Source organism: Cuculus canorus, chromosome 15, assembly GCF_017976375.1.
Source record: "Cuculus canorus isolate bCucCan1 chromosome 15, bCucCan1.pri, whole genome shotgun sequence".
NCBI lineage: Eukaryota > Metazoa > Chordata > Aves > Cuculiformes > Cuculidae > Cuculus > Cuculus canorus.
Window position 1 is genome coordinate 2,153,958 of NC_071415.1, and position 17,312 is coordinate 2,171,269.

At 46.5% G+C, this 17,312-nt stretch overlaps 1 protein-coding gene across 5 annotated transcripts in view; it reads left to right on the forward strand.

Moving 5' to 3' along the window:
- The first annotated feature begins 232 nt into the window (after positions 1-232).
- CRAMP1 (cramped chromatin regulator homolog 1) overlaps positions 233-17,312 on the forward strand; it is a 46,212-nt gene continuing 29,132 nt past the window's right edge. The window contains exons 1-4 of one of the 5 annotated variants that reach the window (XM_054080594.1): positions 233-384; positions 3,002-3,360; positions 13,988-14,181; positions 16,975-17,128. In XM_054080594.1, coding sequence (XP_053936569.1) covers positions 3,003-3,360; positions 13,988-14,181; positions 16,975-17,128 — 706 coding nt within the window. In that variant the 5' untranslated portion in view covers positions 233-384; position 3,002. Of the gene's footprint in view, positions 385-533; positions 1,075-1,138; positions 2,641-3,001; positions 3,361-13,987; positions 14,182-16,974; positions 17,129-17,312 lie in introns of those variants that run through there. The other 4 variants (XM_054080595.1, XM_054080596.1, XM_054080593.1 and 1 more) reach the window with 4 other exon arrangements.

Consider the following 17,312-nt stretch of genomic DNA (forward strand, 5'->3'; position numbering starts at 1 on the left):
CAGCTCTCGAACCGACTCACTCCCCATCCCAGTGACGCCAGCTTCCGCCTCTCCCTCTGCGTGCGCGCTGTCGTCACGCGCCCCGGGCCGCGCTTTGTTTGCCTGGCGTCGAGGCCCTTAGGCCCCGCCCCCCGCCTCGCTCCCGCTCGCGAGCAGCCAATGGGACGCCGCGTTTCCGGGCCCGCGGGGCGGGGCGTGGGCGCGCGCTCGGGCTCCTCCGCCGCCCCCGCCCCTCGGCCCGGCGCAGGGCGAGGAGGAAGCGGAACCGCGGCGGTCCGCAGCGCCCTCAGCCGCGGCTCCGGCCGCCCACCCGCCTGCCTGCCGCCGCCGGGGGCCGCCCGAGCCGGCGGGAGCGGGGGCTGCGCGGCGGCGTTGATGCGGCAGGTGAGGGGGAGGGCGGCGGCTCCGAATTGGGGGATCCGAGGGGTGTTGGTGGCTCTGGTGGCTCCGGATCTGGGTCTGCGGTGGCTCCGAATTGGGGGACCCGGGGTCGGCGGTGGCTCCGGATCTGGGGGCTCTAGATCTGGGGGCTCTAGATCTGGCTCCGGATCGGGGTTCTGCCGTGGCTCTGGATTCGTTCGGGTTCGGCGGTGGCTCGGAGTCTGGTGGCCCTGCAGGCTCCGAATCGAGGGGCTCTGCGGTGACTCCGAATCGGGGAACCCGAGGTCGGCGATGGCTCCGGCGGCTCCGGATCAGGGTTCCGCGGTGGTTCCGGATTCGCTCGGATTCGGCCGTGGTTCGGGGTCTGGTGGCCCTGCAGGCTCCGGATCGGGGGGATCTGGGTCTGGGGTCGGCGGTGGCTCCGAGTCCCCCCGCGGTCTGTAGTGGCTCTGGATTTGGGAGCTGCGGTGGCTCTGGAGTCTGTGGTGCGTCTGGATCCGGGGTGGGTGACCCAGTGTCTGCGGTGGCTCTGAATCTGGTGGCCTTGGCGGCTCCGGATCCCCCCGGTGTCCGCAGTGGCTCCGCATCGCCCGGAGTCCACGGAGGGTGACACAGTGTCTACGGTGGCTCCGGATCTGCTGGTGTCTGCAGTGGGTGATACGATGTCCACAGGCACGGGAGGAACGGGGCCAGGTGGGTTTTGTGCTCAGTTCTGTGTGGAACTGGCTCAGTGTGTTTTACTGCGAGCTGTGTGGGTGCGGGCAGGGGCGCCACTTAACTGGGGTCATAAAGCTAAAATGAAATCCGGGAGGTTTGGGTGAAACTGTTGAGCACGGGCTGTGAGAGGTGGCAGTTTTCTGTCCCCACAGTAACTGAGGGTGCTGTGGTTTTGGTTAGGCTGTGTCTGTAACCGGGGTCCTGTCAGGCAAATTGTTAACCAGACCCTGATATGAGTTTGGATCCACATCTCAAGTCAGTTTATTGAGGAGATGCAGGGAACAAGGCATCGGCCAACATACTTCTGAACTGGTGGATGCAGTGGTCAGAGAGAAAGGTATTGCTTTAACAGCAGGAACACAACCCATACACTGTCATCTCACACACTTGTGTGCCTTGTAATGCTGCTGCACCTTGTTTACTTCAATATTCCCGTGTCATTCTCGTCCGTATTAATCCCCATCCCTATTTGTGACATCCAGAATTTCCTCCTCTCTTTGGTTTTATCTTTTCCGGTAACTAAAGCTAGACTGTAGCTCCTGCCATGGTAATAAGGCAGCAGCCTTGCAACTGCTGCTCCTTTCTGTGTGGCTGTGACTGGTTCCATCCTCGCAGTTGGGTTTTTAGGCCTCTAAGAAAGTCCTGGTTTTAGATTTAGCAGGTGATAACGATTTTACTGCCCTGAGCCTCTGTGCGTTTACCTGGTGCTTTGTTCCTTGCTGTGAACCCGTCTGCTCTGAGCAGAGTCAGGGATTCAGACACACAGGGTGACCCGATACCAGGGTTGGAGCTGCAGTGGCTCAGTAGAGCCTCCATGTCCAAGCATGGTTCTACCTCCCGCACACGATGCTTGGGGCCTTTTCGCTCGGTGGCATTGCCTGTGATGTCCCGGTCCTGTCCCATCTCACGGGGCATGGGGCAGAGCCTGCTGAGCCCCCTGCCCTTCAAGTGAATCGCAGAGTGGGTCCCGTTCTTGTCCCAGTACTGTCCCATCTCACGGGGCGCAGGGCAGAGCCTGCTGAGCCCGCTGCCCTTCAAGCAAATTCAAGTGGGTCCCATCCCAGTCTTGTCCCAGTCTCCTTCCTGTCCCGTTCTTGTCCTGTCCCGTTCCCATCCCAGTCCCATTCCCATCCTGTTCCTATTGCCGTTCTGGTCCCAGTCCCGTTTCTGTCCCGTTCTCATCCCAGTCCCGTCTTGTTCCCATTGCCATTCTTGTCCCAGTCCTGTCCCATTCCCATCCCATTGCCATCCCAGCCCTCTCCCGTCCCCATCCCGCCGCCCCTCAGTCCCATTCTCTCTCCGCACGCTCGGGGGGCTCCGTGGGGCTCTCGGGGCGGCGGCGGCGGTCCCGGTGGGCGCGGGGCGGCGGCGGCAGGCTCACACACACACTCACACACACTCACACACACACGGAGGAGGAGGAGGAGGAGAAGCCGCCGCGCCTTAGGACCGTGACCGCCCCCCCCCGCCGCAGCCCGGGCCGCCGGGCTCCATGGTGAGGAGGAAGAGGAGCCCCGCCGGGCCCCCGGAGCCGCGGAAGGGGTACGATGGGGGTGGCTGGTGGTGCAAACACCGCTCTCCGCTCTCTCTTCGCCCTCTCCCGTTGCACCGGGGCTGCGGCCGCCGCCCGGAGCGAAGAGACCCCGGGATGGGGGGGGGAGAGGGGGGTCGAAGGGGGGGCTCGGCTTGGTTTGGAGAGGGGGGGGTCGATTGAGCTGCCTCCCCCTCCCTGTTGGCAGCACAGGTTGTTGTGTCGGGACGGGCAGCGAAAAGGGGATTTAGTCACAAACAACGGCGGCCATGTTGAGAGGAATTTGTGCGGCTAAAGTTGTCCCCTGGCAGCCCCGGGGGTGGTGGGCTGAGCCCCCCCAACCCCTCTGTCCCCCCTCTTTGCTCCCCACAGGATGACAGTGAAACTGGGAGAGAGCGGCGCCGAGGAAGGGGTGAAGAAGCTGGGCAAGAGAACAGGAGGAGATGAGGAGTCCCTGGAAGAAGAAGGGGCAGGAGGAGGAGGAGGAGGAGAAGAGGCAGGTCCAGGCAGCAGCAGCACAAAGAAAGAGGAGAAGATTCTCAACAGCAACGCTTCGGGCAGCCCCCCGGCGAACCCCGGCTTGTCGCAGCCCTCCGCCGCCCTCCAGCCCTCCCACAGCCAGGACCAGCATCATTTTCTCCGCTCCAGCGTCAGACCTCAGAGCAAGAGGTTGAAGAAGGACTCGCAGGCATCCTCCTCGGTTGGCAGCGGCGCTGCTGCCAAAGGCAAAGGTACCGTCGCGGTTGGGCACCCCAAAAACACAGCCTGGGTGGTGGGGGAAACGCCGGTGGTTGTCATCCTCCTCCCTGGGACGCTCCGGGGATTGTCATCCTCCTCTCAGGGATGCCACCTTTTGTTTGGGTTTGGGAAAGGTGTTTTGGGGCTTGTTTCTCATAGGATCTTCTTTGTGTCTTGAGACTTTGGGTTCTCTGCTGCCCGCTATCCTCTTCCATTCCTGCAAGCATGGGGTGTGTGGAGGAGGAAAACACGTCCATTATTGAAGCAAAACCTTTTAATTCCTGCGTTTCATCTCTCATGAGTTTTAGGAAATTCCTGTATTTTGGTTAGGAAATCAGGCTCCAGCTGTGTGATCAGGTGGCTGCACTCTGCTTTCTGTTCTTGGATAATAACAACATATCCACTGGGTCCTGGTTAAAAAGGAGAAAAAAACAACCCACGGGACATTGGTGATTTCTCCCAATTACTTCTAGGGCTGTTTTACCCAAAGCACTTGTTTGCCAACAGCTATGAAATACACATATTGGCATATTTTTGAGTTTACGAGTCCTACCTTTCTGTTTTAGAACAGTTTGGGCATTTCTATGTGATTTGAGTTTTGATTAAGATTGTGTCGTGTACATCTGAGTGTCTGTACACAAACGTGTGCATCCTTTTTCACTTTAACATTGGGGTGTTTTGGCTCTGGTGATGGTGTGTGAGCTCAGTGTGAGCTGCACAGGAGGCTCATTTTGTGCAAAAGTACTCAAGTGTTACTTTCTGTTCTTTTTTTTTTTTTTTTTGAGAAAAACACCACTTGGAGTTTTCTTCAACATTTGAAATAACAAAGTTTACTCCTCTGCTAACAAAATAAAACTCCACATAGCTGCAGTGTTTCTTGGAGGTGACCTCGCTCTTTGGTCGGGTACGGTGGTGTGCACGTGCTGGACACCAGGTAAACGGTGCAGATTAGGAGAGTTTTGGGTCACAGTAACCAAGCAGTGTAAATAGCGGTATTTTAGTTATTGCCCTACCATGGAAAAATTCTTGAGCTCAGTTACTTGACAGCTAGTTTATATAATTGACTAAAGCATCTTTTAATGCCTTAGTAAGTCTTCTTTAATCTCTTAGATGTATTGTTTCAAGGAAAAAAATGCCAGTGTGATGTTGGAGGATAGAACAGAAAGGCCAATGTAATTTTTCTCCCAGTTGCATTAAACCAAACAAACAGATGGTATACCTAGGAGTGTTTTGCTACAGATAATTATTGCAAGGGTTGTAAATAGTATGAAATGCCAGGAGGTGTTTCTTTGGAATCCATGTTGTCCATGATAGACAAATTGAATATATGCATTTGAAATTATTCCGTTTCTTTGGGAGTATATAAAGGTGTGAACAAATACACGTGGCGGTGCGCACACGGGTATTTGTGTTTCTGTATATGTATGTAAGCATTAATTTCCAGTTTTAGAGCAGCAGGATGATTTTTAACTAGGTGTGTCCACACGATTGAAAAGCAAGCTTCATTTGCAAAGAGTGTAGATGGAGATGAGATCTTACGGAGAAATGTTTTGCTGTGAGGGTGGGGAGGCCCTGGCCCAGGTTGCCCAGAGCAGTGGTGGCTGCCCCATCCCTGGAGATGTTCAAGGCCAGATTGAATGGGGCTTTTATCCCCTGATCCCGTGGGACGTGTCCGTGCCTGTGGCAGAAGATGGAACTGGGTGGGCTTTGAGGTCCCTCCCGACCCAAACTGTTCTTTGATTCTATGATTTATTTTGCAATTCAGATTCTAAAGTGATCCTAATAAAATTATTTGCAGAATGGAAAATATTATTTCAGTAATCTGTCATAGATGGTGCTTATAATCACTGTTCCTGACTATGCTGTCAAGTTTGGAGGAACTTCGTAAATCATTGGGGGTGACAGAGCTATGGTTTGGCTTTTATTTCATGAATTGCGCGACCAGACACCACTGTGCCTGGACGTTTTTGGTGGGAATGCATTCAAGTGGATTTCTTTGATATGGTTGAGTTTATAACTGTCAGATCTTGGAGAACAGAGCCATGGAGTTGGATCCTTTCTAATGTGGACTTTTTACATTCAAAGTTGCACGCTGAGAGGTTTTTCCAGGCTTTTCTGAAATCTTCCTGATGGAATGTCTTGTGATCAGAATTCATTGGGCTTTGTGTCGCAAGTGAAGTTTCTCGGAGCTAGCTTTGCTAGGGAACTGATGGAAGACTGAAGATTACTGATAGAGATTGGACTTAAATCCTTCCACTTGCTGTCCCACCAACTTTCTTATCCCCCTACAAGTGTAAAAATGATATAAAGCTGGAATGCATGTGCTTTGGATCAGCTCTGAAAACAGGAAGCTTCTCTGAATGTCCCATTCGAGGTGATAGACCCGTAGGTGGGTTTAACGCTGGCCAGCAGGCATGTCTGGACCACGCTCGCACTTGGACCAGTGAAAACAGAGACTTGCTTTTGTCATGGTCTCTCAATAATGCCGTGTAACACAATTTTAGTAAAGTGGTCGAGCTTCTAGCATCAAAGTGCAAACTCTTTCAAAGGCCGTTATTAAGGAGTCTAGCCAAGAAACTGAATTTCTTTCATATTGTAGTTACTCAGCATGCAATGGCTTATCCTAATCATGTCCTTAAAACAGTTTTGAAAACAGTGGTTTTTTTTCTTCAGTGGATCCCTTTTTCCTTTTCATGTTTGTACTTTTAAGGTGCTTTGTTGTGGCAGACACATTACTGATGAAGTGAACTTCGCTGTAAGCTGTAGGAAGAGCTTGCCTGCTCAGCAGCTGATGACTTTTCAACTTTACTATAGTTCAGGGAAAATTGCTAGTAATAGCTTCCAAATTCTGCTGAGTAGAGTGTGTAAATGTATTGCTAATTTTCATATTACCCCGATATAATCTTTAATTGCACCTTTGATTCTTCTGTGTACCGAGTGGTACTTGTGAGTTTAGAGCAGAAATGACATAGGCAGTAGCATAGAAAAGTAAAGTTTGACAACTCTTTCTCTTCAAACAACCCAACCAGTTTGAATGGCTGAAAGGTTTATCCCATTTCCTGCACAAATAGCTAAATCGATGCATTGTTTTCAGAATTGTTATTATTTTAGTTCCAAATATTAGTCATCTTTGTATTACCTGTTCAAGTTTGCAGTCTGCACCTCAACTCATGCATGCCGTTTGAAGTACGAACACTTGGAAATCATGTCTTTAGTTAACTTGCATGGAATCAGAGGAGGAACTTGAAGGAATAGTGAGGGCTGGAGGCAGTTTCTTGAGAGAGTTCCAAAGCAGGGAGGCTCCGTGAGGGAGAGGAAGCAGACCAGTGTTAAGGTTGCTGAAAAAGGAATTTCCGAGTGTTTACTTAAAGGCAAATCGGCCATGTGGTCGCTGAGCACAAGTTTTGAGGTGTATTGAGGGTTTTTTTCTGTGTAGCAAGAGTGGTTGGAATATGCTTGCGTATGTTATGACCACATTGATAAAAGTGAACGCAGCACATACATTGCCATCATGTGCTGTAGATTTAGTTTGAATTAGTGTTCCCATTTTCATGTTTTTGTCCGTTTTCTGAATGCAGGTGAAAATAGTAGTAAAGTTGAATGGTGATAAGCCAAACCTTGAGGATGCCTGCCATGCTATTCTCTAGATTAAATCCTAGAACGTGTAGAATGGCCCAAACAAATGTTTGGATTTGTTTTGCATTCATAAGCAGTTCTTTCTTGAGAAAAGAAATATTCAGCTGAAAGAGTTAATTCAATTAAAATGTTCCATCTTTCAGCATTGTATAAAACTTGCTAGAAAGCAGTGCAGTTTGTGTCATCACACCAAAGTTGCATGTCCCGTTAGGAATGTGGATTAAATCAACTATTGTCTTCTCCTGGTGAGATACCTGACCTATGTACTTGCAGTGCGTTTTTATTATATCTCCCCAAATTAGTGTGCTGCAGAACATGTTGGGATTTTCATTTGAGATGTCGTTCCTCCAGTGTTATTTCTCTAGGGCATGAGTTCAAAAAAATACTGGCATAGTCCCTTGCTCTAATATTCTCCTTAATTCTGTCCATCTCATTTAAGCTTCTCGTTTTGTCCTGCCCTGACATGCTTTCATTCATTCTTTGCCCTCCCATTTACTCCAGTTCTCCGTCGCTTCCTTTGAAAGCTGCTCAGGACCAGAACTCGTGGTATCTCATCCCATACCATGAGAGGAGGAGTTTTTTCACGTGCTCTGTGCAGTAGGTACTGAACTTTGGAAGGTGCCTGCCTGCAGGGCTGCACAACCACGTGGTTTAGATGGAGCTTCATACTAGGCTTTATGGGTGTTTTCTAGTGGAAGAGCAAGAGAACAGTGATTTACTCGAGTTGCAGGGAGTAACCCAATGGATAATAAACTATGTTTATTTTTGACAGCCATGCTTGGTTAACTCAATGCGACGTTTGATGTATTAAGTACATACTGTCTGTAGAAAAGCCAGCCTTCAGGATACTTTTGTTCCTGGACTCTTGTTGACAATTGATACTGTGTACGTTTAAAGACGAATTCAACTACGTCTTGGTTGTGCAAATCTTTGAAATAGGAAGAGGTAGAAGAAGCCAGACTAGTCTGTATCCTTGGGGGACAGTTACCTGTTGTGTTTAAAACTTATATTTGGGATGATAACAAGAACGCTGCATGGTGTGACCACGCAATGTGGCATAAGCTGTTCTGGACTTATACTTTGTAGAAGTCCATGTTCCTTATTCTGCAGGCATGCAAGGTAGAAACTTGTTTTCCAGTTATGGTGTTAGTACTCAAAAGCCTGCAGCTTCGAGTGGTACTTCTGCAGGGCAAGTAGCTAAATTCTCTTAGCGCACACTTCATTTCTTCACTGAAGTACGTGATGTAGTCCCTGCCATTAGAGAGACGTGGTTGGGAATGGGGCTTCTTTATCAAGCAGCCAGAAAGAAGGTTTGCCTGTTGGTCTTAGTTTTTTCATTAAAATTGAGGAGCAGATGCTCATTGAGGAGTGCTTTACTGTGAGAGTAGCAGAATGCATTTGGAGCTTTCTGGGGGGTCTAGATCACGGCACCTTACACAGCGCTGTTGGCCACAGATCATTTGATGCACCCTTCTGAAGACTGCTGAGCATTAATGCCAGTTTGTGAGAGTGAAATAGCCCCTGGAGGGTGTTTCCTGGTGTGGCCTCCTTAAGGGCAGTTTGTACCAAAATCCTTTCTGAAGGCGATCCTGTGCAGTTCAGCCTTGCTGTTGGCTCCTGAAGGATCCAAAAGAGAAGAAAAAATGTTCTAAAGGAAACTTTCTGGCGTGTTACAAGTTGGCATTCATGTCCTGCACTTTGGGAAGTGAGGTTAGCCTGCCAGCGCTCTGCATTTGGTTGATAGGATGCAAGATCCTGTAGAAGTTCCATCTCATGGAGAAAGGCGTTCCTTGATAGATGTGGCACCTACTGTTGGCAGGGAACTCCCGAGGAAGTTGGGAATTGGCAAGTGAAACCTGTAGAACACCAGTAAGGGAACCAGCCACCTGTTGAGATAGTGGGGGGGTAGTGGGGGTTAACTCTGGATTCCAGCTTCTGTGGATGAGGGATCTGTCATAGGAGATGGGAATCAGCTGGTATGTGAAAGCTGCCAGTAGAAAACTGAAAAGCAAACACTAAGATGCTGCACAGAGAATAAAAGGAGCAACTCCTTGTGTCTGTAGCCATGATAGCGCATTGATACTATCAGCGACTCAATTATTTGAGACATGCAGTGTTCCATTGTTTGTCATTTTTGTATCAGATATTTAAGCTGCAGTATTTAAATTCCTTTATATAAATTTTTACAAGTGTATGTTTCTCTTAGAACTACAAAGACGACAGCTTTTTGTACAGAAAGTGTCGTTTGAGGTGTTCTGCCATTCACGGATAAATGAAGTTCTAATAGTGGGGCACAGAGATGGGTAGAGAACACTGGATAGAAGGAATAACTAAGTTCTCTGAAACGTTGTTGTTCTGGTCCATGATTATGTTGGGGGCTTATAGTTCAGATGCTGAGTACAGAAACCTTATGTCTTTGCAAAGTTGGGGTTGAAAGCTGAGTGGAAATGCTGAGAACTTATGTTTCTAAGCTTGCTGCTTCGTACGCAGGTGCTGGTGCTCCACTGCATCCTGGAGTGGAGGGACGGAATTATCCTAACTGTGATTGTGTGGGTGCCCAGTTCAGTGGTTGGATGGTGCAGGATAAGTAGAGGGACTGAGAATGACCGTCTTGTCTGTGTGTTGTCTGCAAGGATCTCATTTTATAAATTATTTTACTTAAAACAAGTACCACAGCAGATTGTTAGAGCTTCCCTTCCTCTCTCCAGCAGCTCTGCCCCAGTGATGGAGTGGCCAGCTTTGTGGGTGTCCTTGTTTTAATGCTTTGCTTAAGTTTTAAATAAACATAGAATTATGGAATGGTTTGGGTGGGAAGGGACCTCAAAGCCCATCCAGTTCCATACCCTGCAGGGACACTTCCCACTGGATCGGGGGATAAAAGCCCCATCCAACCTGGCCTTGAACCCCTCCAGGGATTGGGCAGCCACCACTGCTCTGGGCAACCTGGGCCAGGGCCTCCCCACCCTCACAGCAAAACATTTCTCCCTAAGATCTCATCTCAATCTCCCCCTTTTCAGTTTAGCTCTATTGTTCCCAATCTATTGTTGGGAATTAATGATCATCATCATCCATCATTAGTGAGGGAATGAGAGCATGTTAGCAGTTTTGTATGTTGAAAGAATCTCATACAGTAAGATTGAAAGAACGAATTTATGGGGTGAAATTTCATCGTGTATGACTGCTTTTACTTTTTCTTTTGCCTTTTATCCTGGTTGGGTTTTTAATACCACATTTTTGAATGTACTGCATCCTTTGCCTTAAAGAGATCCAGTAACCTTGAGTGTGGATTGTGATAACCCATCAATAAATACTACCATGCACAGCAGTAAGGAAGTTTATGCAAAAGGATGATATAGCAAACACCTTTATTTCTGTTGGAGTTAAATGGCATGGTTAGAGGGCAGAAGCAACAAGATACTAGCATTCTTAGGCCTTCATAGACGATACTCTAAACAGTTACCTGGATAGTAATTTATTGGTGTTTTAAACAAGACCCTGTGATGCACGCCCTAGGACTGCAGAGCATCTTATAGAATGAAAGTGTGTATAAAGGAAGAGAAGAGGAAGTCTTGAGCTGTGGATGCTTTGTTGAAGTTGTACCAGTGGAGTCCTAGGCCTGTCATCGATAGAACTGCTCTGTTCAGTGTTTCTTTTCTATAAAACTAAAAGGAAATCAACTGAACTTTGCAGTCTTACTGGAATTTGAAGTCCTCAGTGATACTTTTGCTTCTTATGCTTTTTAATAATGAAAACCTCATGTGTACTCAGTGTACTCTATAACCTGGAGAAAATCCGTGATAAGATCTGAACTTTCAGCAGCTGCTTTAGGTTTTTACTTATTTGACTATGTGTACAGTGATGTAAAAATACTCAAATCCCACAAAAACCTTGAACAAAACCCAGCCACCCAACAAATAAACAAACAAACTCCAGTCCCCCGCATTTGTGGTTCCTGTAAATGGTTTATCAGAAAGTTTGAGGTCTATGATCGGAATAGGATCTCTGGGATAGAATCCTGGAGCTGTCTCTGGTAAAGGATGGCTCTTGCTTGGGAATTGGGAGCAACAGGAGATTGTGGATTGAGGACCAAGGTGTTCAAATTGCCCTTTCTTGACCAAAGAATTTAGAGCCAAGATGTGTATTTCTTTCCCATGCAAATTGTGATATTCCCTTCTTGCATTTGCAGAATAAAGAAGCAATTCTGTCTCTTAATTGTTGGTTTCCTTCTCAGCCATCTGTTAAAGTGCTCAGCTTTTCTGATGGTTTCAGTTATTTTAAAGGAGTTTCCTTCACAGTACCAGGATTAAATGGTTTAAATTTCAGTTGTTTTATCGGTGGGTGATGAAGGCTTAGGAAATAGAAAAGCTGTTTATTTGAGAAATTGGTTTTATGTTTCTTCTAGATGTCCAGTTCTTTTTCATGTTTTGCTGTTCATGTTGGCAGTAATTTTCTTTGTAAGGATCAAATAGTCATTCCTAGAAATAAAAGAAACATTGGCCTTAAAGTGTTGGTAGTATCATATTTTATATCAAGTAAATATTTACTATATGCAGAAAAAAACATACTCTTGCACATCTTACTCTCTTCCAGGTTTGGTTTCAAGTGTTGTCTTTGTTCCTTGAACAAACAGCTTTTTCGGGATTTGGAAAATGTGGTTTTGTCATCCAAAGGAGTTACTATTGTAGAATAGTTTGGTTGGAAAAGACCTTTGAAGATCAATGAGTCCAACCGTCCCTGTCCGCTACTAAACCAGATCCTTGAGCGTCTCATCTACCCATCTGCTAAACCCATCTAGGGATGGGGACTCAGATTGCAACTGAGCAGTTAGAGTTCTGATTTATGTACAAGTCTTCTAACCTCTAAAGCACATAAAGCCTAGAACAGTTGATTCTTGGGGTTATCGAATGGGGTTCTTGAATGGGATCGATCAATCTATGTATGTATATAACAACACTGACTTTATCAGGTAAAGAAAATGCATTGCATTATTGAATTTTAAAAGATGACTGAACTTCTTAAGCCTAAATATAGAAGAGAGACCTGTGCCAGTGTTTGTAAAAATTTGGGAAACTAGATTGGGCTGCTGTATTGTATCACCTGGGTTCGTTAGCAAATACACTAAGGCAAGCCTTTTATCCTGAGACAGAATCATAGAGTAGTTTGGGTTGGAAGGGACCTTCAAGCCCATCAGTTCCAACCCCCGTGATGGGCAGGGACACCTCCCACTAGATCAGGGGGCTCAAAGCCCCATCCAACCTGGCCTTGAACACCTCCAGGGATGGGACAGCCACCACTGCTCTGGGCAACGTGTTCCACGGCCTCCCCACTCTCATCGTGAAGAAATTCCTCTTTATGTCCAGTCTAACTCTGCCCCTCTCCAGTTTATACCCATTGCCCCTCATCCTATCCCCACGAGCCTTTATGAACAGCCCCTCCCCAGCTTTCCTGTAGCCCCTTCAGGTACTGGAAAGTCGCTCTAAGGTCTCCTCGGAGCCTTCTCTTCTCCAGGCTGAACAACCCCAACTCTTTCAGCCTGTCCTTGGATGCAAAGTGCTTCAGCCTTCGGATCATCCTTATAGCCTCCTCCAGACCCCTTCCAACAGTTCCATCTCTTTCTTATGTTGGGAAAATTCCAGAACTGGACACAATACTCCAGGTGAGGTCTCACAAGTGAGGAACAGAGAGTCAGAATAAAAGACAAATCATGTGGGACAGGAACTGGGAAGGCAAATAAGCATATTTATAACGAACAGTGTATGTTTAATGTTGAAAGTATTGTCTTTTATTAAGTATGCACCTGCACCGATAAGGGCTGTCAAATCTGAACTAATCCTTCTCAGCAAAATTAACGAGAATACTCTTTGGAAATGGAAGTTACTGAGAACAGTTAACATTTTCATGGGAAACATGAGTGTGCTTTTTGGGAGGTGTCTCTGGTTTCTGGATTAATATTCTGGTCTGTAACAGTGTCAAACAAAGCACGATGTTTGGTTTGATTTCTGTGGTAAAAATCACAGGTTTAAGGTCAGTTGATAATGGATTTGCTGATATAAATATCTTTAAAAGACTTAATGGTTTCAGAGACGATTGAAAAAGAGAGAAAAGAGGCTTTTGCTTCTGAGTTCAGGTGGGGAAACGACACCTTACTACATTGGCTGTAGCTCTTGCCATCCTGCAGTTACTCCATCCCTTTTTCTTCCGTGTTCCTACTATCACAAACAGCATACTCTTAGTTCCATCAGGCTTCATTCTCATTTTAGTGTTTCCAGCCTTCATATTTTTTCTGTTCCATGTTCTTTGGGTGCTGATAACTAACAATGGCACAGTCAAGATGACATTTCTAGGCCTTTTGCCAAAAGCCATGCCAAGATTTGGGGAAGGGATGACAAGTTGGACCTGCCACGCCTGGGATACCTTGAGTTGTCGTGAATGGGCCGAGTATCAGAGGTGGAGCTCAGCTGATGGTCTGGTTCATGAGGATGCTGCTCTGTTGCCATGACCTGATGCAGGCACCTTTTGGTCCTTTTGTTACCACAGTTTTTTCGGAGGCTGTAGGATCAACACCGAAACCAAGGATGTGAAATGATATGTATTTTCTCATGGTCCTTGGTTTGCTTTGGTCACATCAGCGTTCAGTGTTGCTCCAAAGTTCATCTCCACTGCATAGGGGCAGCTGCAGAGCACATCAGTGTGTGAGCATCAGAGTGTGTTGTCTTTTAAAGGTCGCTTTGGTACGTTCCTGCTTCTCTGCCTTATTCCAAGTTAAGCCATTGAAACATTCCCCTTGTTTTTTGCTCTTTGAGATTTAATTTCTTTAAAACCCATCTTATTATTTATCTGGTATATTTCAGGTGAAGTAACATGGATAAAACCTGCTGTAGGTGGGAATGGTGAAGGAGGAGGAAATTCTGAGAATCTCCCTGATCTCTGTCAGTGAATCCTCCTCTTGTCTTGAGAATTCACTCTGATCATGTTGTTTTGCAGCAGTGGATAATGGAGGGACTACATCTGGTGGCCCATCAGGAATTCCTCCCAGCAATCCTGCTGGGAATTCCAAGTCAGCAGCAAGGAACTTGGGCTCCTCGGCTGGAGAGAAGGAGGAAGGAAAGAAGGTCAGACGGCAGTGGGAGTCATGGAGCACAGAGGACAAAAACACTTTCTTCGAGGGACTGTATGAGGTATGTGTAGAGGAAATTAAGAAGTTTAGATGGCTTTGTTTGGTATCTGGGTATTCCTAAAGAAAGTTGATTCCGCTAAGGTTTGCAAGAGTTTGTCTGTGCAGGTTTGTCTGTACAGTTGGCTGTAAACCAGCTATCAACCAGAGCCGCAGAGCTGAAGTGTCAAGCCTTTCTTGTTTTGAAATACACAGGAAATATTGATTGGTTTCAAGAATGTTTATAATATTTAACTTTATTTTTCAGTTATAGTTCTATTTCAAATGAGAAATAAATAAAATAATGTCCCAATCTCAGCTTTCGAAAGCAACAGACTTATGCTGTAGCACTAGCAAAGAAGAAAATAGCATATTCTAATAAGAGTAGTGGGCACTGTGCTCAGTCTTTGTCCATGAAAAGGTTTGTTCTAGGGCTGAGAGGCAAAGAAAAGTTACGTCAGCTTATCTTTTATCTCATAAAACGTCTGTGATATATTCCTGGTTGTCCTGTACTTATGATTATTTTAAGAGCACTTTCAATATGAAAATACACGCTGATGGGGAAAACAAAGGAAATGGTGGTGGGTTTTCTTGGCATGTGTATATCTTCTTTCAAAAATACATTTTTAGTGGTAGGCATGATTCATGCATATATATTTTGTGGATAAAATGAACACTTAAACACAAGTTTCTCTTTTTGACTCCTCTGACTTGCAGTAACATTCCTGGGAATCATGCAATTTTTAAGTCCCTTCATCACTCAAACAAGACATTTTTTTATCACAAAATCATTCGGGTTGGAAGAGACCTTTCAGATCATCAAGTCCAACCCTTAACCCAACGCTGCCAACCCCACCCCAAGCAACACATCCACTTGGCTTTTAAATCCCTCCAGGGATGGGGACTCCACCTCTGCCCTGGACAGCCTGTGGCAGGGGATTGGACTAGATGACGTTCATGGTCCTTCCAACCTAAACCATGTTGTGGTTCCACAATTCTGAGATTCTGTGATGATTTATCACGCTCCGCTTCACTAGGAGGTGAAGCCCCTGCCATGACTGCTGCTGCTGTGAGCCTTGCCTTACCAGATGGCTCTTTGTGCCTTGTTTGGAGAGAAAATAGTCTTCAAGCAGGAAGATAAATACTCTTTCCCTTTCAATCATAGAATCGTAGATTTGTTTGGTTGAATCATCAAATCCAGCCGAACCTGTCCACTACTAAATCAGATCTCCGAGTACCTTGCTTGCCAGTCTTTTAGACCCCTCCAGGAATGGGTACTTCATGACTGCCCTGGGCAGCCTCTGCCAGGGCCTGAGAACCCTTTCCGTGAAGGAATATTTCCCAATATCCAATCTAAACCTTCCCTGGCACAACTTGAGGCCATTTCCTCTCGTCCTATCCCTTGTTACTTGGGAGCAGAGCCCAGCACCCACCTCGCTCCAACCTCCTTTCTGGGAGCTGCAAAGAGCGATGAGGTCTCCCCTCAGCCTCCTCTTCTCCAGGCTAAACAGCCCCAGGGCCCTCAGCTGCTCCCACAGCCCCCGGGGTCCAAACCTTTCCCTGCTTGCTTCACCAGAATGCTGAGGAAAAAGTTCAAAAAATTCACTTGAAAATGGATATGGGACTCACTGTTTGGTCTCCCACTTCAAGTCATTCTGTGTCATGACATCTCAAGATAGATTTTCACACTTAAATCAGTTCCAGTCTTTTTTTGAATACTAAAAAAATTGTGATAACAGGAGCTCAGTGATAACGTATATAGAATTTAATGTTCCTCATTTGAACACCAAGGATTTTATAGGAATTGGCTAATGTTTACACTTAGGTGTCTCACTTTTATCTTTACTCTGAGAATAAACTTCTGAATGAACTGCAATGTTAATGTGGGCTTTCTTTAAGATGTTCTTTATTTTTCAAAAAATATAACCTTTTGCTTCGTTATTTGGAACTCAAAATTTGTGCTTCTAATTATCAGAACATGAAACCTACTGTAAATAGAAGTGAAGATGTTGCATGTAACAGGCTTTTCATTCCACTTAGTCAGAAATGTTGGTGGGAAACACATGGACAGGGAAGAAAGCTGTGAGAAAGTCTGTGTTTCCAATTTGAACCATAGACTCATAGAATGTCCCGAGTTGGAAGGGACCCCCAAGGATCATCGAGTCCAGCTCCTGTCCCTGCACAGGACACCCCAACATTCATTCCGTGGGGCTGAGGGTCTTGGCCAAACGCTTCTGGAATATTGTCACATTTGGTGCCGTGACTGCTTCCCTGGGAGCTGTTCCAGGGCTCCACTACCCTCTGGGGGAAGAACCTGCTCCTAATGTCCAACCTAACCCTCCCCTGGCATCTTCCTGCCATTCCCTCAGGTCCTGTCCTTGGTCACCAGTGAGAAGAGCTCAGCACCTGCTCCTCCTCTTCCCTGTGTGAGGAAGCTGCAGAGTGCAGTGAGGTCTCCCTCTCCAGGCTGAGCAGACCCAGTGACTTCAGCCGCTCCTCACACTTTTCCCCTCCAAACCCTTCCCCAACTTCCTGAGCAAAGTTTTTTTCTAAAAAGTTTCTAGCAACTTATTTTTTATTTTGAAACAGTTGGAGAAATTTTAAAGGAATTTATTTGACATTTGTAATACGTTTTACATAAAATAAAGGAAACTAGAGTTATTCTTGGACTGTTGAGTTCTGCTACTCAAGAATTTTATGACCATTGAAATCTAATTTGCCACAAAGAATCCCAGGGCCCCTCAAGTTGTTGGAGTTGTCTGATGACAAGATATAGATCAGGTTTTGAGTATTTGGATTTGGTTTGTTTATTCTGCAGCATGGGAAGGATTTTGAAGCTATCCAGAACAACATTGCCCTGAAATACAAGAAGAAAGGCAAACCAGCAAGCATGGTGAAGAACAAGGAGCAGGTCCGCCACTTCTACTACCGCACCTGGCACAAGATCTCCAAGTACATTGACTTTGATAACGGTTAGTACACAATGGAACGGGCTTAGTGTCGAGCTCAATATTGGGAGGGCTAGAGTCCTGCCCATTTGTGGAGGGCAGGAAGAGTGGGGATCAGAAGATAAATACTGAATAGGATGTCTGTGAACGTGTGTGGTTTTTATTAGCATGGCCATACTTCCAGTTCCAACCCTCCTGCCATGGGCAG